Below are 26,116 nucleotides of genomic sequence, written 5' to 3' on the forward strand. Positions count from 1 at the left end.
AAATGTTGCCTTTCAGACAATTTTGGCCGCACTCATCCCCGGTAAGCGACGCAGTTCTCAAAATTACGAGCCTCTTGAGGGATAATTTCTCTCATGCGGAAAACGTGGCGTACTGGTAACACCACAGATATTGGGTTTTTTTACCCACTCTGAAGCACATGGTTGTGTCTGTGGTTTTGCCCGTTATGACGTGTTTGCATCTGTTTGTTCAAACATGGCCGACATGTTGGTGAAGCTCTCTGTGGCCAGGTTTCTCGATAAAGTTATTTTCCTTGAATATAGAAACCGAAGAAAGGAGTCCCTGTGAATACCAAGTATCTGCTCAGAGACTCAAAGCGGTACAATGCCAACGTTTACACTTTGTTAGTTCCAACTTCTATTTTAAGAATCTCTGCAATGTTTCCTACGACAGTGTACTAGGGTTATTGTAGATAGAAAAAAGGGAGGAGTAAATTCCTGCCAAAAACCTCTGGCATTTTCTAGAAAAGACGAGGAATTTTCTGAGTTTGAAAAGCCCAAAATTTGCTAGAAAACAAAAAAAAAAACCTCAGAAATGTTCACTTTTTTCTTTTAAATTTCAGATATTAATCCCAAATTTTGAACTTTTCAAACAGAAATTTTTTAATGTTTTTTTTATTATTATTATTTATTTCTGACATTAATTTAAAAAATCTATGTACTTTTTTGGCAGAAATTTGTTTCTATGTACATTGGCCGTAACGTCGTCGTAGTTAAGAGTATCTACACTATCAACCACTAGAGGGCATGACTGCACAAAACATGACAGGATGACACTCTGCAGCCTTGCATTCTTTGTTTTTTGTAATCGTGTTTTTCGTCCTGTGTAGGAAAATGGTGATGTTGGAGTTTAGAGCACCAGAAAAGCAGCAGCTAGGCTACAGACGTATCTGATATGAAGCTAGCTTATGGGTTCCTCTTTTTGTAAATTCTTCTCTTTTTTAGTCAAATTGAGTCAAACAAACAAAACTCTTTAAAATAATATCTTTTTGACAAGGTGGAGGAATGGGGGTGAGGGGGACGTCCTAATTAACTGGAAAAGCACCATTAACGTCTCAAAAACAACATGTCTCATTTTTATTTTGTGGTTACGTTTGCCTACTTTAAGATTTGCCAATATGGTTTCTGAATATCAAATCTAAAGGAATTTAGTAATCCGATTTTACCTTTTATTGTAGATGAAGAATTTTATATTTAAAATGAAAAATGGTTCAGTTGTAAAAAATAATAAAAACATTGCTCTACGTTACAAATTAGTGCAAGGGGAATAACTTTTATGACAAGTTATTTGTTGAGCTAATAAATCATGAAACTGGGCTTCTTCTTTTTTAAATGCGAAACAAATCAATTTATTTGCTATAAATAGAAGAGGGCCCCCCTTGAATCGTTCTCTGCTTTGGGCACTTGACGGTCTTGGGGCGGCTACGAGATGGAGAAATGGAACGGGCATTGTGGAGGGCCTAGGGATGTTAAAGAAAGAGAGAACACAAGGTTAGAGATAGATGAAACTGACAATAAAACTGTGTTAAAATGTTTCAGGTGTTCATGTATAAAATGTGCAGTTCGGGAGCAGAACCCAACACATCCCTGTCTCCCGACCTCTGATTCAAAGCGCAGCAAACATTTAGAGGAATTCTGCACAATTAGACATCCAAAGTGGTTTGAAACCTGACTGGAAAAATCTAAACAAATAAATGCAGAAATTAAGCAATGCGAGATAACAGAGCAAAAACAAAAGTATTGAACACACGCAGTGGAAAAAAAGGCATGGAAAGACAAGACATCAGCTAAAATCCATCCGATATCAGATAGCCGTCCTGGCCCTGGTCAGTTTTAAAGAACAGGGCCGGTCCAAGCCTTTTTGTGGCTCTAAGCAGGTTTTTTTTCTGGGGGTGAGAAGGGTGGCATCCAACATGTTAACACCACAGGATTTATCATTTGTGTCGTTTGTAATTAGCATACCAGTGCTATTATGACTATCGATTTTAACCTCCCAGGAGTAGCAAAGTAAAAAAAAATATATATATATAATAATAATCATTTGGATGAAATGCAGAGAGGTCCATGTAAATGGTACTTGTCCCATTTTATTTTAACTATTTGAAAATAGCATCAGCTAAAAAAAAAAACACTCAATTTAATCTTGTATTTCCCCAAAGGTGGCAGCAGCCATCAACTGGAAGAGATGAATCCTTATTAATTATAAAAACAATACAGAAATTGTTTTTTCCACGTGTAATAGCATTTAGTTTGCGATATTCAATGTTATTTAAGATATATGTATATTTGTCTATCATGTTGGTTTGGTGCTCTTGGGGGCCCCCGGTGGTGTGGGGGGCCCCAAGCAGCTACATTTGCCTTGGGCTGTAAATAAATGAACATCAACTAGTCCAGACCAAACTGAAGGCCTGTAAAAAAAAAACTGAACTGTAAAGAAGGATTCAAGTCAAATCTATCTGCACCGCAAAACACAAAATCTCACCAAGTATTTTTGTTTTGGTTTCTAGTGAAAAATATCTTAATACACTTGAAATAATACAAAACTCACTCACAAGGGATTTACAAAGGAGCTTATTTTAAGTCAATAATTTCTTAATATCGATGAAAAAAAGTTCTAGTTATACGTGAAATGATCTGCTTGATAACTAGGTGTCTTGCACTGGGTTTTATTTAGCTGTATGGGTTAAACTAAAGGAGGGCACCTTTGTCTTAAGCTCAAATCACAGCAAAAGGAATCCAACATTAGTTTTTGTGAGAGAAGTTTGAACACATGCAGGGACAAACAGAAATCTGTCTTACAGGCTGAACTGCTGCTGCTCTCTGAGGTCTCGTTTTCCCCCCATTTCCTCTTCTGGCCCTAAAAGTGAAATATATCAGATTTCAGTTGGAAGGATCTAATTCTGGTCTCAGTGTTTTACCAGCATTAAGCTGGTGAAGCGGCCATGTTTGAACAGAACGCACGTACATAGTTAGCATTGGTGGACCAGCCAGGGTGTTGCTGCCGGTGGAGCTCTTGTCCCAGTCTGGCCTTCTGGAAATATTTGGCCTTCACCTCGACTGGCAAACAGTTCCACTGTGGAAACACGACGGAACCATGTCAGTACTGACAGAACTGATGCGACACACACAACCAGGAATGTTAAACTATTTGCTTCTTGAGTTTATCCCAATTAGTTTTTTTTGTTTTTACTGCATTTCATTTAGTTTCATACTCTGCTCTGTTCTTGGGGGATGAAGTTGAACTTCCTCACTTTCATCACTAATAATACCTATTATTATTATTATTATTATTATTATTATTATTATTATTATTATTATTATTATTAATACTTCTGGCAGTTTAACTTCCTGTTTTTCAAGTTGTAACAGAGGTGAACTTGCAGTGGAAAAAGAAAAACGGGAGATCCAATAAAAAATAAATTACAGTAAAATTTGGTACAAGTAATCAAATTAAGTTTATGCAATTACGTTTAGTAGGCTAAATTGTTATATTAAATAAATGTAAATAAATTAAGTTTAATTCGATTACACGTAGTAAATTATCTCTCTCTTTTTTTTTAAGTCGGAGCTCCGTTCTCTATTTTCAGTGCAGACTGAACAAAACCACATCAACATGATACCATACCAACTTTATTTGTGAAGCACTTTATACACATACAGGACCAAAGTGCTATACACAATCATAAAATACAACGCAATTATAAAATAGAAAAGATGGAATATATGTAACCAGGTGAAAAATGGGTACATGTAAAAAACGTATTTTGTACACCGTGTTTTGCTTTTATTTCACCAACTGGTTGTAATTCTTGTTTTTGCCAGCATGTGGCGCTGATGTTGCAGAGAGGTCTAAAATTACCGGAAGTGGAAGAACCTCTTGTTTATGTATTGTGGAACTCTGACTGGTGGAACGGAAGAGAAGGACATTTTTTTGAGCCGAGACCTGTTGGAAAAGACGACTCAATGACCACCAATGCAGAGAATCCAAGTGTTCGGTAATTAATGTCAGAGCTAAGTTATCTTCCGTGAACAAAACTAAGGAGGGGATGTTAATGTTATGTTTTTCTTTGTTTGTCCTCCTTTAGAAGTGCCACTGCCGTTTATTACACCCTTTGTTAGAGTTAAGTTTTCACGTTACTGCATCGTGAGCCCGCCATTTTCACCGAGGCTTCATATTGATAGAATACGGGTCATTTCTTTCGGCCTATGTTGATCCTTATTCTTTCATTTGTTTCTTTGCAACTCAGAGAGACAAGTGTTTTTTTTCATCTAAAAAAAAATAATAATAATAAAGGACCCATTTTATTTGAAGCTCCGTGTGATGCATTACTCCAGGCTTCATATAAAATACATACCGATATACCGACACAATAAGACAAAGTGAAACCTCTCAGATTGTGCCAAAAGCGAAAGACAGAAAGATGGGTCTTAAGAAGGGAGTTAAAACAGCGAGTGAAGAGGCCTGTCTTATGAAACTGGGAAATATGTAAATCTTTGACTGCTGCATAAAGTCACGAATGCATGGAAAGAATAGGTTTTACTTTGGCTAGCTGCCTTAAGTGGAAAAAGCTGGATTTTACAACGGCTCTAATGTGTGCTTCCAGCTTAAGACCAGCATCCATCTTGACCCCTAAATTTGTAATAACTGGCTTGACATACTGGGCCAAAGAGCTTAAACGATCTAACTGGACGCAGACTTCCTGAAGGTTCAGGGTCAGTCTGACTCACCATTTCTCCCACAACTCTAGTCACCGTACCACTTCCTCTGATATTGAGCTCAGACACCACCTTTGGTCTAATCTCCTTCAGGAAAAGCATGAAGGCGTTTGGTGGCTTTTTAATGTACGGTCGGCCATCATCCCGCTTGCCTCTGACTCGTCTGTGGTGAGGTACAGCAGAGAGGTAAAAAAAAAAGTAAGAACACAGAAACCTGATCAGCTGAGACACAACAAGAGATAAGAAAACAACTAGAAGGAATATATTTATTTGTTTATTTATTTATTTACGACGATGTGCTGAGGTTTGACTTTCTTCTACCAGCATTCAGAGGAGCGATTCCGTACAAGATTTCTCCATTTCTGCACAGAATCACTGTGTGAACATACAAACAAAAGCTCCACCGGGTTAGAGTTTTGTTGGTCTTGATGTGTGTGTTACTTACAGGACTCCAATTGGTTCTAGCTTGAACCCTTCAGGTAGGCGGACTATGGGTAAACTGTGCAGAATCTGAGGGGGCAGGAAAAAAAAACACTAAACAGATGCAGCTGCTGAGGTTTAATTGGGCCTTAAGGTTCCCCCATTAGAAAGAACCAGCAAGGTTCGGTCTTCTGTTTTTTTACTCAAACTAGTTTGCTGTTTAGTTTGGCTCTATACAAATGAATGATCATTAGATTTGACTGCTGACATATTTAAGCTCACAGCTGTAAGTCTTGAATGTATTTTTAAGTGGCAGTAAAGGCGGGACAACTTTGGCTTTAGTTTCACTCCCGTGATTTAGATTAACTTTCTGGAATGAGAGGAGAAACAATTGAGCAGAAAGTTGCGCAAACTGAAATTGCGAAAATTAATTTGAGTAATGGAAAACCGACAATTTAAAAAAAACAACAAAAACAAAACCCGTACGTTTTCCCTTTTTTAAAAAATTGCGCTAAGACTTTTTATTTATTTATTTATTGTTGTATTAAAATGGATGTATTTTGTAAAACTGCAACGGAAATACTTTTTCCGCACCACACGAGTCACAACCGGATGTTAAGACTGGCAAAAACTAGGAGACGTCAGGTCACATGTGAATTTGATTTAATTTCTTATTTGGTAACGTTTTATTCGACGGGGTGTGCATGGGACTGACATGATGACACCTTTCTAACAAATAAAATGTTATGTCATGTTTACGACAGCGTCATATCGGTCTTATTGCGCAACCCGTCAAATGACTGTTTTTCTCAGTTCACAGAAATACAGCAATTGCGATATTGTTTATTTTGGACATTAGCAGAATATGGAGAAGGATTCGGCTAAATTTGTCATGGAAACGCAGCTACTGGTACCACACAACCAAAAGCAGAACCACCATTATGGTGACATTATTTTTATTTAATGTCACCATTTTCACACTAAACTAAAAATTTAATTATTAATTACTATTTCGTAAACAATAGGATTTTTTTTTTGAAACATAAGTAATGGAGGTGAAAGTTTGTGCATGCTATCTCGAGCTCCACCCGGACTGACCAAAGTATCAGTGTGGAGCTGTGGTGGACCAAGCCAGACGGGAGGAGAAGGAGGAGGAGGAAGAAGGAGCGCATTTCCCGGAAGAAATTCCTCCTTGACGTTCCAGGCAGTGGGGACCACGATGCTGAAATTCTCTGCCGGGATTCGGTCGACATCCTCCTTGATCACCTGGATGGAGGGTGGAGGAGGGGCAGAAGGAGCTGGAGGTAGAACTATCGGAATTGGAGGCCCAAAGACATTCTCTTGGTCTCCGTTGTGTCTGACCGGAACGGCAGCGTCGACACTGAACTTTAGGAAAGCAAAGCTCACGTTTGGAGGATGAGCAGGAGGATGAAGGAGTAGTGATGGAAGAGGAGGTGGGAGGAGGACCTCCTTCCTAGGAAGGTCTTCCATAGTGTCCCCATAAGTCCAGACCTTGTTTTCAAACTCCTCTTGCAAGGTGGCGTTAAATTCTTCCAAGAACGTCTTAATGGAGGCAGAGCTCTCTGAAGCTTTGTCTCTCCTTGAAATCTCCCTAAGAAGGCCGTCTACAGAGTCCCAATCAAGGGTAACCAGCACTTCCTTCTTCGTTGCTAGGATCCCGTCAGATTCTCCTTTGTGCGTGCCGTCAGAGACAGAGCGCTCTGAATCCTCCTTATTCCCTGAACCCGTCAAGCTCTCTGGACCTTCGTTAGATTGTCCCGTCTGTGGAGGAGCGGGGATAACGGGAGAAAGACAAAGCTTCAGTAACAGAGGAGTAGAGGAGTCTTTGAGGAACTCTTCTACAACGTCATTATCAACATTGGCAAGGTTGTCGAGCTTCACCCTCTTCTCCGTCAGGATGTGGTTGACTTCCTCGATGAGCTCCTGGGTGGAGGCCCAGCTCCTTAAATCAGCGAAGGAAACTGCATTTAGCTTCAGTACGATTAGAGGTTTATTACACTTGGCTAACAAAGTGGTTTCTATTAAGGAGTTCATTTTCTGCAACATTAATAAAACTAAATACACTCTTCAGTTTGCTGTTATATTGAGTTCAGTAGGTTATTTAGATGTTACAAAATCCTAAACACAACAACAAAAACGATCTCTCCCCCTGTCCCTGTGGATACTGACCTGACGTGTTCAGACATGGTCCACTTCTCTATCCGAACCGGCTCATTAAAATACTCCTCAGGTTTGATTTCTTCAAGCTGTGAGGCTAAAAAGCTGTTCGCTCGATGAAGGCTTGCAAACAAATGGTGACGGTGAAACATGTCACTCGGATCTTCGACTCTGTGACTCGGGTTCTATGGACTGCTTCTCGTGATGTCAGCTTCTGCTGCCCCTCTGTTTCCAAACGCGTCGGGGAACCAACATAATTTGTTTTGCTTCAAAAATAAAAATGGACGTGAAGCTGTCTAACCAACAACAACATGATCACAGAACAGATGATTTCTGAATAGACTGATAGTTTACCAGCAAAAGAATGAATTTAATGTACAACTTTAAATGTCGTTGGGGGGACAATAGTGACTATCAACCATCTGTTGATATGAAACTCATCAACGCATATTTTAAGAGGTAGACACCCAGAAACAATTTGGTTTATTTTTTTTCTTTTACGTCTGAAAAGCTCATTAAAATCTTTTCCAACCCAAAGTTTCTTTGTATGACTTCTTCTCACCACTAGATGGCGTACTTACAAATAAAACGAAGGCAGCTTGTTTTGTCTGTTTTGCATCACTGTTGAGCGATGTCCGCTGTTTGGATGAAGATTATAGATAGAATCTTTATTAATCCCTTTGGGATTTTCCCTCAAAGAAATTGTAGATTACCATTCTTTCATATATCTATTTTTATATGCAAAAAAATAAAATAAAAACAGTGACCAAAGATTATTTTATGAGAATATTTAAGTTTTAGTTCTTGTTTTACAATTTTGCAAAAAAGTAACACAGGAGATGGTAGAGAATCTGTTATGTTGAGGGCATGTTTTTTTTTTGTTGTTGTTGCTTTTTTTACGTTAATGGAACCATACCACTTTAATATGGTAAAATAAAATAAGAAATGCAAATTATAATACCATAAACTCTGAAGTATTTGAAAATAGGTGTTCTTCGTGGGCAGGTTGAAATCTGAAGACAATTAAAAAAAAAAAAGTCAGAAACTTTTACAATGACAAGAAGCATGACTGTACGTTATATATGATTACCTTATTTATCTGTCATTCCTTAAATGGCATGACTAGAAAATAACCACACATGTAATTAAAACAAAGAAATTCAATTACAATATTTTATATATTTATTTTACATGTATTTTATTTCACCACATTTGAAAATATATTCACAAAAGTGAATAAAATGAAATATAAGTCGAAATTATAATCATCTTTAAATATTTTTCCATTCGTTAGCGCCTCAAATATGCAAACATTTGATTGGTTAATCTGTTAATCCTCAATCCAACTGAAATCACTTCAACACTTGAAACCCAACTAAACAAATTCATGACCTGATGCGGTATTGCCCTGTGAAATAATCAAATAGAGGTGTAGTTATATTATGCCAACAGTGTTTATTTTTAATTATCAGCATTTAAATGAACTACATATTCAGTAATATTTGACTTTTTTTTCTGTTTTTATGCATTTATAATGCATTAAATTAGCACTCACCATTAAGGTTTCAAATGTAAATGTGAACCACAGCTTTCATAGTCAAAGTCCTCATTTAGCTTTCAGTGTTTTAGTCGTTCAAAACCACTCGGGATATCGCGCATCGATGCCGTTATTCTGGTGTTCAGCAAAAACAAACTACTACAAACACATTGTTCAATCGGACTTTTTTTTGTTTGTTTGTGTTTTGTTCTTTGTTTTGTTTTTTTATGGGGTGAGAAAAACGTGGAACTACTGGAAATTGTTCAGGCACCTTTCCAAACAGACCAATTTGCGATTCACACACACAAATGCCAGCGGCAGCCGTGACCTACATGGGTTTGAAGGTATCCTCAAAGTCAAACTGCAGCGGCACCAAACCGGGCGTGATCAAAGCAAAAAAAAAAAAAAAACCAGAGAGAGGAACACATGTCACATCTCAACTCTGGCTGCCCACAAATGACTTACAGCACACGGCTGATCTCAAACAAGATAAGAGTAAAGGTGGGGAAATTTACGTTTGAGAAAAACATGAGTAGGCACACACACACACTCACACACTCACTCACTCGTTTAGCGGAAACCAGCTTCCTGTCGGGGAGATCTCCGAATATTTCACAAATTTTAATCAAAAGCAATTAAAATTCAGGCCACTTTTGTTTTTGTTTTGTTTTGTTTCTCTCTCTCTCTCTCTCTCTCTCTCTCTCTCTATTTAAAGCCCCACAAAAATCTTCAGTTTTGTTAATCACTCCAACTTGTTTATCTTCAGATAGTGAAACGCTGCATCTCCACAGATCATCTTAATCCGTGGAGATTAAGATGATAATAAACAGCATTGAAGAAGGTTTTTCATACCGACTAGCTGAAGACGGCGAGGTGTGAAGTGAACTTCCTGTGCGTTTCCAGTTCATTACAGAAAGAGGAACGTGCAGATAACAGTGCAAGAAGTCGTCTTGGTGGGGTTTTTGTTGTGTTTTTTGTTTGTTTGTTTGTTTGTTTTTGCCTTACTAAAGGTGAACACATGATAACATACTGCTGCACTTGCATGTTTTTATAGTGGTGACTATAAGAGCATATAGTCCCGCTAATAAGATGCTTCTTTTCTTTATCCGCAGCAACAAGAGGACAAAGGTGCTGCTGCCTCGTGAATTTGGGATTTTAGAAGAAAGTAGATTCGAAACAGCAGGTCGTGTGGCAGAAAACTACCAAAAAAATATATTTGCAATTTCAGGAAATCTACATTAAAAGGCAGAGAACGCTGACGGGAGTCCTCTCTGTGTGAATTAAAAATAATTCTCACACTTGGAAATGACAGAAAGGTGAGTGCGACCCCCTTCCCCTCCCCATACACACACACACACACACCACAAACCCCTACCCTCTTCCTTTTGGCATTTGAAGAGAAAAATCTCACTTACTGTAAAGATTGAGTGATGTTCAAATGACTCAAAAGCTGACTTGACACTGACTGGCAGGAAAGCACACAGGTAGCTTAAAAAAAACAGATTAAGTGACAGCAATAAAGAGAAGATTGAAACATTTTTCGGGGTGCACGGACAGAGATGTTATACCACATTCACCTTACGACAGAAGGGAGAAACTTTTATTATCATAAGAGAAACTTAAAAACATCTTGAGACGATTCAGCCTCTCCCGATCAAAGAGGATCCCTGACAGAAATCAAGAAGGAGCAGAAATCTTCAAGGAAACACCTGGCAGCGTGGCAGCAGGTGGAACCTCCACCTCTGGGTTCTTGCAAGGGGCAGAGCTGAAAACAAACAAGCAGCTTAGCAAAACGTTGGGCTTCGTTTACTCAAAAGTGATGAACAAATGTGTTAAAGTGCTGCTGAAAACCATAAAACTGACCTAAGAAAGTTCAGGAAACGGAGAGAAGCGGTGGAGGGGGCAAATACTTTGACACAACCGGGGGAACAAGCAAGTACAGACAATCATAGAGCTGTAAGTATAATAGTTCCTGAAAAGTAGTACTAATCAGACACAACACCTAGGAGAAAAGTAAAAATAAATAATAAAACTGAACATAAAATCAAGGAATATATACAAAATCAACCTTCCAGACCTCTCAGGTCTTCTGGTTCTGGTTCTGCTCGGCATCTCCAGACCCAGATCCAAACATGGAGAAGCAGCATTCAGCTTCTATGCACCAGAAATCTGGAACAAACTTTCAGAAAATGGCAAAACAGCTGAAACACTGAGTACCTTTAAATCTAGAAGAAGAACCCAGCTGCCTTTGTAATTACTGAAACGTTGACCAACATTTTGATGTGTAACGATGGCGCTTGACAAAAAGTGGTTTACAGTGGTTGCGTCTTTTTTGCATTTTTGTCTTTTCATGATGTAAAGCACTTTGACCTGCCTTGCTGCTGAAATGAGCTGCACAAATAAACTATTATATTTTGAGGTGAATCATTTTCAGTTCCTTCTTCTTCTGCTTTAAATAGACAGTGTACGAACCGACACGTTATCGCCCCACCCGTGAGAGGATGTAGCGACAGCTGCAGCTACAGTCAGCCTGGCTGGGAGCTCTGTGAATACATGTATAGCATGAAGGCAAGTTTATTGAAATCACACTTTTCAGCAACAGGGCAATGCAACGAGATTTACACAATGGAAAAAATAAAACAACAAATTAACAAGGCTGGAATGGAGACTAAAATTACTGATGGTCCAGGTGATAGAAGACCCGCTTTGTAATCGTCTTTATGTGACTGTGAACGCTCAGGTCTGAGTTCATCACTACCTCCAGATTTCTGGCCTGATCAGTAGTTTTTAGCTTTAATAACTACGCATGATAACTCTTAAGTTATCCTCTTCAGGTCCAAAGATAATTTAAAGTTAGGGCCCATCCTTAGATTTGCTCAATATTTGAACGGGTTCGTAGTCACCTGGTGACATCTTGATGTAGAACTGTGTATCATCTGCACTGGGTTAACATAAAAAAATAAAAAATAAACAAATATGGAAAAAGAATCAGACTTTGTTAGATTTTTTTTTCTTTACATTTCAACATTTCTTGTGGAATTGCTCCAGAAGGATTTTATTCTTCTCACGGGAAACATTTCTGAACACAGTATCCATTTCCCTAGAGGTTTTAATTTCACTTTAATTGCTGTTTGGGTTACCATAGTTATGGTGACCCACCATAGTCATGGTAACACAGTTATGGTAACCCATTTTGTTATTTGTTGTAATCTGAGCTCATGGGAGCATGTCGAGTGGGTACGAAATACGAGGGACTCAAACATGGAGCCTTGGGGAACCCCGCATGTGACTTTAGTCGACTCCAATAAAAATACACCGATTGACACAAAGGAGTACCGTACAACCAGTCAAGTACTGTCCAATCCAGCTCTCCAGTCGCTTAATTGGACCTCAGTGGCAAACGCTGCACCAGGTCCAACAGAACCAGCACTGTGGTTCTTCCACATTCTGTACTTATATGGATGGAAGAATGCAGAATGCATCTTTACTGTCTTAAGCACTCATGACAGTAAAGAGTGCTCAAGCTAGCAAGTGCTCACCATTGTTTTTTGGTCCGGTCTTTGGGACATGATTCTGCTGCAGCGACAAATTGTACGGTTTTGACATCTTTCGCTAAATAGAGTCAGAATGTTACATTGAACTCACACAGCTGTTTAAACAACTTTAAACAGTGAATTTCTCTGTTTTTCCAAGGACCTCTGGGTCAACAGATGTCTGTCCAAACATGTGCTGCGTCAGCAAGGCTGAGCTGATGATGCAAAAACTGCACAGACAGTGAATTATCGCTTTGTTGCAACAAAGACTCTTGGTAAGAAATCTTTTGCAGTTTTAAAGCATGTTTCCTGTGGGGTGGTGCCACATTTGTAGGTGACGCAAAGTCTCATCTGCTAATGCTGATAAGATCTGAACTCATGTAACATAGTTTTCTGACCAAAAAAAAAAAAAAAAGGTTGAAGACACATCAAACATGCTACCGCAATGAACTGTGCACCAGAAAAATGTCCTCTCCTTTGATTAAGAATGATAGTGGATGTGATTATGTGAACATCAAAGCTCCTTCCTCACGTCACTCCACTTGCCTTCAGGCGAACACTGACTGGAGGTTAAAACAACAGAGAGGACAAACAACTCACAAAGAACAAAAAAAAGTAAATTCTGACAACAGAAGAGCAAAACCCAGCCACCAGATATACCAAGATAAACTTACCAAAACACAAGAAACCAGCGCATACAAAATGAAGGAAGTCAGAACAAGATAAGGACACATTCTAACATCTCCGAAGCGAAGAATCAGACTTATTGAGAGATGTTCTCAAAAATGCACAGTTGGATTAATCTCTCAATATTTTGGACTGTTCACTCGTCATTTTTAGTAAATGTGAAAGTTTTTTTTTTTAAAGTTTTTATTGGCTCTAGTGGCCTTTATTTGATAGTTAATTGACAGGAAAGTGGGTAAGGAGAGAAGGGGGAAGACATCCGGCAAAGGTCGTCAGGCTGGGAATCGAACCTGCGACGGCCGCGTCGAGGACTAAGGCCTCCTTATGTGGGTTGTGCTTAACCCCTGCGCCACCAAAGCACATCCCAGTAAATGTGAAAGTTAAATTTTCTCTGCAATGAATTCAAATGACATTTGAAAATGTCATTTTCAAGTTTGAGTCAGATCATGTTCACAACGTGGCCTAATGTGTCCCGATTATTAATATGATAACTGGTAAAATAAAAAAAAAACCTCTGGAGGTTTCAGTGCACGACTTTTTGACGGAGCGCTGGACAAACCTTTCAGTTTGATATTTAGATACCGATCTGATTTGCATAATGTGTTGTTATTGATAGTACTCATTTATACTATTATTTCACAAATATAAATTATTATGGTTAAAAAAAAACCAACAACCCCCAGCTTGTTTCAGTGAAATATACGTAACATCGTCTTAAAATCGAAATGCAGTTCAGTTTTAAGATATATTTTTATTCAAAATGTTATTTGTATGTACAGCCTTGCCACCTCCCGAAAACACAATTATACCATCAATATAATTATGCAAACATATGTTTTTTTTGTAAGTGTGGCTACTCAGATTAGAAAAAATACACACTTTGTAAACCATTTAAAAAAAAATCCTACTTGCAAAAAACTGTTTAAAATGAAACCAAATAATGTAACACGCAAACGTGATGCAAATTAGGGACTATAAAACAGATAATGAAAGGGGGCAGAGGGTTTGATTGAGTGCCAACCAAGAAACTAGACTAAGTAAAAAACATATATATGTTTTTCTACATGAATTATCTGGATACCACTTAATTGAAAAGTTTGCCGATAGTCGATTAAAAAGGTATCGGGTCAAATTCAGAATTCCTCAAAACCAGAGCTTTGAAATGCCTTTTTTTTATGCCACGTAATTTGATGTTATCAACAAAATGTTGTAAAGTCGATTCAATTAATCGATAAGCAAGATGTGTTAAAAGTAGAATGCAAATGTTTTATGGTTGACTTGCTTTGCAGGAAGACGGCGCGCAAAATGAAATTCTGCTTACTAAATGTCCTCAGAATATGCAAATTTCATTTCAGGCTGGGTGTATTTTATTTTCGTTTTTTTCTTCTTGTTTTTTTTTTCTGTTTAACCACAAACCTCTTAGGTTCAATCTTCTTTTTTCTCTTTTCTACTTGCCACAGTTTTTGTTACTAAATGTCCCTGCATGAGTTATTGAGTTGTAACATTTCTTAAAGTGATGATAGTATTTTTTTTTCATGTAGAAATTGATGTAAATTTACAATTTATAACTGGACTTTCAATCAACTCGATACATGTTAAAATGTTTCTAAAAAAAAACAAACCCAAATTTATCACGTTTTCCTTTTTGACGATGTTTGACCGTCAAACATCGTGTACCGCCAAACTTCGAACAAGCTAAACCGGCACGTGCTGCACATAAATAACACATAAAACTGTGACGTTCTGCATAATTTCATACATTTAATGCACTTCTCTTTTTTTCGCAGAATGCAGGAAATGACCTCTTCTCCACATCTTTTTCTAAAAGTTTCAGAGTTCAACAAAGTACACTGTCTATGAAGGAGGAGGAGGAGGAGGGGGGTGAATTTCCTCCGCTGTTGTTTCCTAAAACAATTTTTCCCCCTCCTAATACCAGCTTCTCCGCGCGAACTAACGTGGAAAAAAAAAACTTACAGCCTTGTTTCAGTAGGAAAAATTTGTATTTTTCATCTGAAATTTCTTCTCGATTCTTTGAAAGCAAAACGGGGCGTGAACAGGTCCTGACCTCACCGGGCCCGTAAAGTCATTTGGATTCTCGGGTTTGATCACTAAAAAAAAAAAAAAAAAAAGAGTCTTTCAGTAACTGTACGCACAGGAGTTTCTGAAAAGCAGTCTGCAACAGCGAAAACACACATTCAGCCTTGCCGACAGAAACTTTACAGTCATTACATTTGAGGAGCTTCGCCCTCCCTCCCCTCTCTCCCTTTTTCTTTGCGGGTCACATTTGTTCTGCTCAGAGGCCAAAAGCTTTTCGTGTCGAGCGGTTTCTATTTTTGGAAAAGAAAAAAAGAAAGAAAGAAAGTAAAAACAAAAAAAAAGCTACTGTTTCTTGTCAGTTTGAGTCGTCCTTACAGTGACTCGTCGCCGCCCCTCCAAGCTGAGCGTAAGAGAAAAAAAAAAAAGAAAAGAAAAACTCCCCTAAAATATTTCCTCCTTGTTCAGTCTCAGCAGAGCAGCGGGTCTGTGCGCACCGCTTGTGGATGGCAGCCGGCGGTGGGTGTGAGATTTTATTTTTTTCCCCAAACACGCCGTCGTGGTTTCAGCATGTCGGGCGGTGGAGAGCGGAGCGGCGAGGCAGAAACTAAACATTGTTGGCTCGGAACCTATATGCACGTTGTCGTCGTTGGTGAGACACCTGGAGGCGTTTTGCTTTTTTTTTTTTTGGTCTTCTTGAAGCATTTCTGAGCACTTAAAAAAATAAATAAACTCCATGAATTCTCTTGTTTTCATTAATTGTTATTCATATTCAAGGTTTGATGCTTGTTCTCGACGCTCCAGTCTTCACGAACGTCCATGTTTCTGCAGGTGGGACTTTAGTTTCTTTATTTAGGATCTTTATTTATGTAGCTTGTTCCCGAGAGTGACATTAAACACACCAGTGTAACGTTTGTTTGTGCATGTGTGCCGGTAACGACGAGCTAGTTAAGTTCCTTCTGAATGCCCATAAGGTGCGAGATGAGAAAATATGATAAAGGCCTAACCATAAACTCTTGGTGTATTAATTACGATTCAAAATACTCTGAATTTCCTAACTATTATTTCTTGGATCAGCTGTGTTTTGGCTGAGTTTGAGGAGTTTTGTAGCAAACGACAGACACCTCTCTGACGTGCCTTTGTTCATATTTTATGTTGATCCAGAAAAGTGCAAGCCCAAGAACATTTCAGCCAAATACCAACACTGTGGGATTCACCCAGGTGAGAACAGACGTCCTGCCAATGTTTGATCGTCAATCGGTGCAATCAGATCAGAGATCGGCGACATTGTGTGTGTTGTTTTTTTCCTCTCTTACAGATGGAGTCCATAATCTAGACTGTTTCCGTAAATCCAAGAAAGATGAGAAATGTACGTGGGAACCCGGAGTGCATGGATCGAAGAGCTACACGTTCATCTTACAACAAGTGTACGCCACAAACCTTTCCATTGTGTTTTTATTTTTTATTTTTCCATTTAACTTTTTTTTTTTTTTGTAAAAGTCCATTTCGTTCTCATTTCTGTCCTTGCAGAGACAAAGCTCACTGTGTCGCTTATTACAACCTAACCAAACCCAATCAAAAGCTGAGAATATTTGACTACAACTTTACGGTGGAGGTTATTGAAAGCAGCGCGGGGGAGGCGAATTGCACAAAAGCAGTTTTCAGTGGTTCAAAAAAGACTCTGAGTAAGTCCATGACAGATATGTGTGTGTGTACATATCACCCTCTCTCTCTCTCTCTATATATATATATATATATATGAAACAATGTATTTCTGGTTCCCCATTTTCATGGCGCTGCTCTGCTGTTTGTCTCACAGGCACTAATGACGTGACAGAAATCTTAAACCCATAAGTGCAGCAGATCATGTACTAATTTCCAAAGTCGGCCGTCTTAATAAAACTGTTGCATTTTCAGATCCATGTAATTTAGTCCTGCATCGACTCACTGAGGGGCCACTCAGTACGGAAGAAGCCATCGCTAGAAAACGTCTGTTTTCAGTTTCAAAATGCCCACAGAAAGAAACCCCTCGGTCTAATTAAGCTGAAGTTTAAGCGCTTGGCTACACTGAGGATTCATTTGGAGGAAAAATGGGGAGCCAGTATGTGAGAATTGTGAAGGGTGACCGCAGCTTCAGGTTGCGTGGGCACTTTGCGGCAGGAGGGACTGGTGCACTTTCTGAAATAAGACGGCGTCATAATAAAAGAACATCACATGGGAAATTTCGCACAGGTTCTCGGGATATCAGCAATGAGGAAAAGCTCGGGCCTCAACATGTCTTCCAAATGAATGATGGTCTTAAGCATAGCACTAAGGCAGGTACAACATGACTTAAGGACAAATAGGTTAGTGTTTTTGCGTGGCCGTCACAAAGACAAAATCTCAGTCTCATGGAAAATGTGCAAGCAAGACAATCCTGGTTCAGTTGCTCAGCGTGGAGGACGTTTTTGTAACAAGCCTGTGAAAGGATTCCCAGAACATCGGACCTATTTTATGCTGCTCATCATTAGATTGTCCAAACCACAAAGGGAATGCAAGTCAACTTGTGACGTGAAAAAAACATAAAAGGGGCAAACAGAAAGAATGTTGCTAATCTTGGAACGGAAACTGCTTGGTGTCAGACGGCGAGAATTTTATTAGTTTTGTCTCTTTTCACTACTTCAGAGCGGTCCTGCGGGCCTCCTAGCAAAGTGTTGCCGACTCGCACACCTGGAGCGCTGCAGGTGAACGTGACCTGGCTTAAAGAGGACGGGAATAACAGGATCTCTGTGAGATACAGAGCGCTGGGCAGCCGCTCGTGGAACGAGGTCAGGATCAATCGCCCGCTCACAAATTGTCGCAAACCGTGTTTTCAGGACAGCTATCCGCCCTGACCACCTAACATCAGTTAAAGACGAAAAGTAAAAGCGTGCAGGTGTAGCAAAATGAAATATTGTGATATACCAGCTAGCAGGCAAACAATTGGACTAAAGTTTACTTTAGACTTGAAGACTTCATTATGGAGCTTTCAAGGAAGCAGTTTGTACACTTTCACATCTAAATATTGGAATTGACTTTTAATATACAATGAAGAGCTTGTTTACACCATCACTATCCTCTCCCTGTGGTCCTACTGCCATCTACAGAAATACACCTCTTGGTTAGAAACAGTGCAGTCTTAGTGTTGTCAATTAGCTCATATATATGCTGTTCATATGCTAGTTCTCCACACAGGAGCCTGCAGTGAATGCTAAGGCTAGTTAGCATGGCCACTGACGACGGCGGACAAACATTTTTCCCCCGAACGACAAGTTGTTTTCCAACCATCGGCACATTGAGCAGCGCGTACGTGAGCCTGATTGACCCTCCTCCTGGCTCTGATTGGGTGTTTCTGATCGGGAGCGGTGCATTTCTGCAGATGTCAGTAGGACAACAGGAAGGAGGCGCAGCGGCTCGGTTTTTTCACAAACTATCTGTCTCATGTTGCACTCTCACAACATAGTAATGTGTAAACATTTATAAAAGTTACACACTGCAGCGTTAAAGTTATCAAAATGAATTCAACCTGGTTTGGCTTGTTCCCAACTCACAGATTTCTGCCTTTGCTCACAGACTGTGGAGTCTCAGCTTCCAAACGCAGCCATGGTGGAAAAGCTAACGCCCTCATTGGTCTATGTTGTCCAGATACAATGTGTGACTACTGCTGAATGCTCACAGTGTCCATGGAGTGAAAACTACTACGTCCCATCAGGTAGGACTCAGACATCAAGTAAAACAGTCCAAACCCAGAAAATATCGACCACGTTGAATCTCTTTTTTTTTTTTTCCAGAGCTTACAACTCAACCCATCATTGTCAGCACCAAATACGCCGATATTATGCAGAAAACCGGCTGCCGGTTGATTTCCATAACCTGGAAGGTACTTGCACGCCTTGAATCGACTCAATTTTAACACATCAAAAAACAAAACAACATATAATAATGAGATTGGCACGGTGCTGAAACGGGAGTTGTGCTGTTTAATAGTTTCCCGTCAAAGATCTGTATGACGGCTACCGAGTGACCGTTTGGAAAGAGTCCGGAGAGCCTCCGCAGGAGCAGCTGACCACCTCAGAGCCGGAGATCAGACTGATCCTCTCCTACTCGGCGTACCGCCTCAACATCAGCGCGTACAACAACGCGAGCGTTTCCCCAGCTGCCACCCACGTCATACCACAGCACAGTAAGAAAATCACTTTCTTTTTTTTTGTTTGTTTTTAAATGACAAACCTATAAAATCTAAATGATTCAAACTTACTAATTTGGCGCATTTACAAATAGGGTGCAATGTCTTATTTATAGCACCAAGCAGAATTTCAGAGGGAAATGAAAATTAAAACCGAGATCAGAACCGCAAGAAGACGTTTTTGCATTTCTTGTAGGACAGACAGAAATGATCTTGATATCTTATGTTGTTGATATTAACAATATTATCATTATTATTGTAATTTATGGTAGTAGAGCTATTAGTAGCTCACTTACATATGGGAATATTGCAAGCACATCATTGAATCAATACTTTGATCAATAATCAGAGTATGTCGCTACAAAAACTTAGAAATAGGACGAGATCATAATTGTGATGTTGCTAGAGAGGCGGTAAAGTTTTAACAAGCTTATATTTCTACCCACTGCTTTGGACGTTTGTCACTTATTGCATGGCCGTGGTTTCGTTTTTGATCTGCGGCGTTCAATAAGCATCAAAACACAAACTCAGCAGATTGTTTTTGTTACTCAATGAATGACGCCACGGCGCCACACACCGACGAAACGTTGAATCTGCAGGTTTCGGAGACGGGAGGCTGAACGCGACAGTCCACAACAGCACGGCGTTCACGATCCACTGGAGGGCCGATCGGGTCAGGAAGTACGTCTGCTACGTGGTGGAGTGGATGAAAAAGGGACATTCTGGGTGGTACCAGTCCTTCTTTGAGGACACGGAGGCCAGCAAGACCGTGTCCTCTTTATCAGGTGGGTAGCCGTTCAAACAGGTGAGCGGCGGGAAATTTAGTGAACGAAATTTGACACATTGTCTTTGCTTTTTGTCGCCATTAGTTGACGATTATTTCAACAATCGATTAATCACAGCTGTCGCGATTAATCCCGTTCATTGTTTCAGCCCCGGTGAATTGATTCACCGTTTCCCTGCTGCCGGTTCTGAAGCGGTCCCTAACAAAGACGTGATATGCATGTCTGGATTGAGCTGAAGCTGTGTTTACTCTGAGTGAGCGCGTGGAGCTGTGTGTGTACGTTGTGTATTACCTACATCGGTGTCCCTCACACCGTGAGAGCTCCTCTAAAGCCGAAAGTCTCATGCGGTGACAGCGCATGTGTGAAATCAGACGCTAAAATAACTTGCCAAATTGTCCCCTCGTTGTCACAACACATATCCAGTGTGTGTGTGTGTGTGTGAGAGAGAGAGATCGGTTGTTCAGGTGGTCGTCGTAGGAACTGCTAGCTTCAGTTTCATGTCTTTCGGCGGAGGAAATGCTCTACTGCCTTTTGAAAAATGATGAAACTGTTGGGTTTGTTTAGGTCATGCTAATGAGATTCACTTAGATCAATAAGGCAGGTGGTTAATAGTGAACCTCCAGATAAATAAATTACATATTTAGAGGTAGGATCAAAGTGGGTTTGAAGTAATCTTTTAATTCTGATCAACCTATCATACGGAAAGTTTGATTGCAAAGATTTTTCCATGGATTAATAAGAAGGGTATAACTAAATAGCAATACCATTTTCTTAAATAAAAGGCAAGTGAAAGCAGATCCTTTTTCATAATTTGACACTTATTTTGCGGCGTTTCATTGTCAAACGCAAAGTTCTTGCTTGAATGAAAATAATTCTAAACATAAATTTCCAAGTGCTGTTAGCAACTAGCGATCAAGATACTCCACTATAACAAGAACATATCTATTGGCTATCTATAGGCTATTGGAAACATATAGGTTTTGCTCATGGTAAATCCCCCCCATCGCCTCCATTTCCTTTAGTTGTTTGTTTTTCTGCCAAACTCAATGGAAGTGAGATGGAAAAGATGATAGGACGTCCCGTTTTGAACTGCTCTCTTTGAAGTGCTTTGCTGAAAGACGCGGCTGGTGGTGGGGGAAGACGTGCGTCGGCCTGAAATCTGATCTGAATCAAATTTTTATGTTTGGTCTGCAGGTGAAACACAGAGTGAGAATTAAGTGTTTAAAAACGTCGAGGTTTTTTTTTTTCTCGTTTTGAATATTCGTAACCTGGACGAAGCAAAGCTCTCTTCAGATGTCTGTGACAATGTTTAATTAGAGCAGATTTATCGACTCTTTGCACATTCCTTTTCTCCATGTGTTCAACGCTTATTCCTTATTTTTGACCCATAACTTCATTTATGGACTAGTATGGTTTGATTTTCTGCTTATTTGTGCATCGCTAGGGTTGTTGCCAAGACCTGGTGTATTTTTACATTGTTAAAAATATTCCAACTGAGAAACACGTCGACATGTTGAGACGTTTAATCCTTACTTGCTGTAAATTGAATCACCAGCGTATAATATAACCTACTTTTTGTTTTTGTTTTCAAATTACTCCAGAACATTTGGAGCCTTACACAAGATACAGAGTCACTCTGCATTTGCGACCAAACAAGAACACCTGCAACATGAAGCACATCAACAACAGTGAGAGCACCTACGGGTCCACAGAGTTTTATCACACCGAAGGATGTAAGTCAGATACCGCCTGCCAGGGCCGTCGCTGGGTTTTAAGGAGGCCGGGGGGCCGTTTAGCCCCCAGGCAATGCACAGGATGTGTTTTAATTTGTGTTTTTTATCTGTGCTTTACGAATACTGTGCAGCACTTTAGTGCAGTTAATATCCGTCTTTAAAGGGCTTTACAAATCAAATGTGAGATTGACGTTTCGTAACAGGTGAAAACGAAACCCGTCAAACAGCAACAAAAACGGAGGAGTTGCTTTTCAAGCTTTTATAACAGCATTCAGCGTGACAGAAAACTCTATGATATGACTGTAAACGGGTAATGGGATGAAATGATTATCTTGTAAACGATGCTAGGGTAGTTGCGATTTTCTGTGGCCCTTCACCTAAAATTGTCAGATAGCCTTTGAGGAACACTTGCGCAAACTTTCACACTTGCGTCATCTTCCGAACTGACTGATTTATGATCATATTCGAGTAAAAATAATACTTTATGTGGTTATTTGTATAGAATTTACAGAAAGTGTTTTTTACTCAAAAAACTAAAAACCCACATTATTCCTAGGGTCGTCTCGGCTGCCTGCACTTTTAAAACTTTATCTTACAACCTGAGTATATTTTACTATGGTAAAAAAAAAAAATATCACTTTACGTCATCATGTCTTGGAATCGCCCACAGCTCCTGTCAGCGCCCCAGCAAACGTCAGCTTCCACAACGTGACGCTTAATTCAGCGACGCTCCAGTGGTCGCATATCCCAGAGGAAGACTTGAGAGGCTTCCTGCTGGGTTACATTATCTACTACACGGAGCATCACTACCGGGAGGCCAGCACAGCGCACAGTAAGGACCAATCACATCAAACTAAATGATCGCTGCAAAGAATTTTAGTGGAAGAAACATGGTGGCTTCGCCTCCATTTCTGCTTTGTCCTATAGTAGACGTACCAGTATGTACAGCTTTGGTTTCTAACTTACACGGTGTCAGTCAGAATAAATAATTTCTTGAGCCTGTAATTTGTTGACACAGACACAGACACGAAAACACTTTTTTTGAACTCTAATTCTGCCAGACTGAAAAGGATGAGTCATAGTGAGTCTGGTTTTGAGCCATGTAGGGCAAAGTGCATCATGCTAATAGGCCTCGAGAGACAACTGTGAGTAATTCTGAATGGAATCTAGACCAAAAAAAGGGAAATTTGCGGTATGTTGTTTGTGAAATCAACCGGAGTTGAGGTAAATATCCTGAGTGCAAGCTGCGTTCGACAGTCTGAGTCTGTCGAACGACAAAATCTGTTCCCAGAAATGCTGCCACAGAGAGGAGCCCGTTGGCTCCTATGTAAATAGCCGGGCCCCAGAAGCACAACTCAAACAAAGTCCCTTTTCTTTGCAGATGTAACAGTGGATCCAGGTTCTACCAGCTTTCACCTGGAGGCCCTCAAAAGTGGAACGGCATATCAAGTCCAGATATGTGGTTTCACGTCAGAGGGCGAAGGGATCCGAAGTAATCCGAGTGTCTTTAAAACAGATCAAAAAGGTTATATCTAATTAGTAAGTTTTAAGACATTTATACTTTGCTTGAGCTGAAGTTTCAATTTTCATTTTCTTATTTGCAAAGTAAATTTCAGCATCAGGGGCGCAATTGCAGCCTTCGTAGTGGTGGCCAGTTTGCTGGCATTTGGATCTCCGGTGATAAAAAGGTAGAACATTTACACCCTACATCAGATGGAAATAAAGTTGAACAGCAAAACACAACATTACTCATACGCTGACTGTGCCCAGGGCAAAAGCCATTCTGTGGCCAAGGCTGCCCAACCCTGGACACAGCAACGCAGTGCGGAAAATAGAGAGTCCTGGACAACTGGTAAATGTGCATTTCTGCTTTTCTTTTACAACTAGCAAAGAGCCTACCTCAAAGAAATGCAAACTGATGATGATGTACCATCTTCCAACTCAGAAACTCCTGGAGGCATTAGCGACTCTGAAAGTGGCGGAGGAATGGGACACGAAGAGCTTCCAGATTCTAGAGATGGAAGCCGCGGTCCCGCCTCAGACGCTGTCGTCGATGCTGCCGCATGTCAGGACCTGTGAGGACGACACTCTGGAAATGGCTCACGCCTGGAGCGAGGGGGACGGAGACAGCGCGGCAGACGACGACACAGCGGACACTTTGCTGGACACACAGAGGACACACTTCCAAAGCTCACCTTTCACCTTTGCAGGCGGTTATACGACGATGGAAATGTTCCAACAGCTCACCCCACAGTGGGTGGCGGAAGGTGGCTCGAACATCAAGGGCGAACCGGAGGACTTAACCGTGTTAAAGTCTGTGAGATTAGACTACGTGAGACAATTTAGCACCAGTCCACCGTCAGACAGTGAATTTACATCCACCCTGTTGTGAACTCCAGTTCAGTCGCTTTGAAAGTCTGGTTCGTTTGGGAAGGTGGTCTCTGGTCCACCTGCAAACCGAGGTCTCCGATCGGTTGAAGTGAGCTCTGGCGAATCCAAATGTGAACGCCAACTGGACCTGAGACCGCTCCAAAAGCAAAAAGCGAACTATATTGCTGGGCATTCTGGGTAAATACTACCTAAACAAATGTGAGAGCCTAGCGCTAGCAGGAGAAATACCTTGTTTTTTACCAAAGACAGAGGAGGAATCCTACAGCAGCTACATTTTGACGCAACTCCAATTTTGTTTACATTTTACGAAGACAAAGAAAGTTGCGCTCATGTCTTCTGTGGAGACTTTCTTCTCGTTTCCCTCCAGTGGTTCTTGGTGTAGCGCCACCACAGGCGAGGAGGGGAACAGGTTTCTCAAAGGGTTTGGTTCGTTTGAGCCAAAAATGCAAATGTTGCAATTCTGGTCTACTGGATTACCAGTTGTTGTTTTACACCTGTTGCAGGACAACAGTTTTTTTTTTAAGCCTTATTTAGTAGAAATGGCACGTCAAGCTTGTATTTATGTGTACAACTCAACCATGAAGCGAATGATGCAACTGCCAAAGTTGATTGCAGAGGAAGTACACCAGGCTTTACATTTGAATGTGAGCATGTCTACTACTAAAAATATGTTCCTGTACGTCACTGATTAGTCAGTAACTATATGGGGATTTCTGGTTATTGTTGACATTTATTAAAATGTTTTGTGTGACAAGTACACACACCGACACACATTCTTGTACTTTATCGATCTGAAGACTTCCATTTACTTTATAAGTATGAAAAATGTTGGATGCTAGGTCCGAATACTGTAAACTTCAACAAGGAGCAACCAAACAAAACATCGGAGTGGAAAGTCTCTTTATTGAGAGCTTTTGCAATCAAATAAAACATAATATGTACATACATCCGAATATTTCATAAACTATTTTACTGAACCGTTAACATCGAATCCTCCAATTTCCCAGCACAAAAAGTCCTCTCAAATGCGGAGAAGATGAGCACGTAAAAAAAAGTAGTAAAGTCCATGTTCACATATTAGCAGATGAGTTTGAAACGATTTAATTCTGACACTTGAAGCTCATCACTTCTGACAGATGTGTTAAGAAAGAATAAAAAAAAAAGGCGTAAACTTTTCAAAACAGGAACTGGATCTGTTGCCGTTTTGCCTCCATGTTTCGATGAGCATATTCATAACTACTGCAACACATTAAATCACCGAATAAAAGGATAAAAAACATCCCATGAACATTTAGTCTATTCCGCCAGCCCACAATATTTTAATATAAGATCTTATTAGTTTTATTCGTAAAACATCCAAATGAGTCTCAATATTTTATTTGCTTACTGTACAATCGTGGTCTAGGCACTTTTTGACCCTTCTGTGCTTCCATACGGTTTGTTGACCTGCGAGATTTCAGTTTATTTTCCCCATTTCCCAAAAAATAAAAAAATTAAAAAAGTCAGCCCGTAAACTTTCTTCACACAGTCACCATGTTAGCTGAAAATATTTCACCCCACAGCATTATGATAGAAGAAAAATAAAACATGGTACGCCGAAATGTTGCTGTGGCAACAGAAATTGATGTAATGATGCCCATGCGAATGAGGCCTACATCTGGACAAAAGTCGGGACAAACATCTGCAACAACACACCGTCTCATAATTATGGCTCTCTGAGTTATTATTCAGTAATAATATCCTGAAGGACGACAGAATCAGGTGCAAAAAGATGGACAAAAGGACACTTCACAAACCTCGGACAGAAATTCTCTCAGCTGTCCACAAACAAGAGAAAATGAAACAAGCACTTCAGAGAGTGTAGAAACCTTTAACCTTCAGTC

General features: G+C 40.0%; 2 protein-coding genes across 3 annotated transcripts; one reads left to right on the top strand and one right to left on the bottom strand.

The window, feature by feature from the left end:
* Positions 1-1,370: 1,370 nt before the first annotated feature.
* LOC122819265 lies at positions 1,371-7,604 on the bottom strand. Of its 2 annotated transcripts, XM_044095852.1 has the most exons (9): positions 7,345-7,598; positions 7,057-7,117; positions 6,253-6,936; positions 5,180-5,244; positions 5,025-5,096; positions 4,747-4,897; positions 2,984-3,091; positions 2,818-2,875; positions 1,371-1,478 (listed from the first exon to the last, which is right to left on the bottom strand). In XM_044095852.1, the coding sequence occupies exons 1-9, from the start codon at positions 7,482-7,484 to the stop codon at positions 1,441-1,443; spliced, it is 1,377 nt and encodes a 458-aa protein (XP_043951787.1). In that variant the 5' UTR covers positions 7,485-7,598; the 3' UTR covers positions 1,371-1,440. The 2 variants fall into 2 exon arrangements, with proteins under 2 accessions (XP_043951787.1, XP_043951786.1); XM_044095851.1 differs by having other exon boundaries at positions 6,253-7,117; positions 7,345-7,604.
* A 5,741-nt stretch (positions 7,605-13,345) lies between these two features.
* LOC122819266 (oncostatin-M-specific receptor subunit beta) lies at positions 13,346-25,789 on the top strand. Its single transcript, XM_044095853.1, has 16 exons — positions 13,346-15,772; positions 15,898-15,951; positions 16,285-16,341; positions 16,439-16,547; positions 16,651-16,805; positions 17,785-17,927; positions 18,712-18,850; positions 18,930-19,018; positions 19,126-19,321; positions 19,924-20,109; positions 21,711-21,842; positions 22,513-22,674; positions 23,224-23,367; positions 23,449-23,530; positions 23,613-23,694; positions 23,788-25,789. The coding sequence occupies exons 1-16, from the start codon at positions 15,691-15,693 to the stop codon at positions 24,232-24,234; spliced, it is 2,259 nt and encodes a 752-aa protein (XP_043951788.1). The 5' UTR covers positions 13,346-15,690; the 3' UTR covers positions 24,235-25,789.
* Positions 25,790-26,116: the final 327 nt, after the last annotated feature.

This window comes from Gambusia affinis, linkage group LG17 (assembly GCF_019740435.1).
Source record: "Gambusia affinis linkage group LG17, SWU_Gaff_1.0, whole genome shotgun sequence".
In the NCBI taxonomy this organism is placed as follows: domain Eukaryota; kingdom Metazoa; phylum Chordata; class Actinopteri; order Cyprinodontiformes; family Poeciliidae; genus Gambusia; species Gambusia affinis.

Bases quoted from the DNA above. Each gene is read 5' to 3' on its own strand.
- LOC122819265 (XM_044095851.1), bottom strand. From the start codon at position 7,484: ATGTTTCACCGTCACCATTTGTTTGCAAGCCTTCATCGAGCGAACAGC. The intron at 3,092-4,746 runs GTGAGTCAGACT...GTGTTTCCACAG, and splicing joins CTAGAGTTGTGGGAGAAATG to TGGAACTGTTTGCCAGTCGA. The intron at 2,876-2,983 runs GTACGTGCGTTC...TTTCACTTTTAG, and splicing joins GGTCCACCAATGCTAACTAT to GGCCAGAAGAGGAAATGGGG.
- LOC122819266 (XM_044095853.1), top strand. From the start codon at position 15,691: ATGTCGGGCGGTGGAGAGCGGAGCGGCGAGGCAGAAACTAAACATTGT. The intron at 15,773-15,897 runs GTGAGACACCTG...TTCATATTCAAG, and splicing joins TATGCACGTTGTCGTCGTTG to GTTTGATGCTTGTTCTCGAC. The intron at 22,675-23,223 runs GTAAGGACCAAT...TTTTCTTTGCAG, and splicing joins GGAGGCCAGCACAGCGCACA to ATGTAACAGTGGATCCAGGT.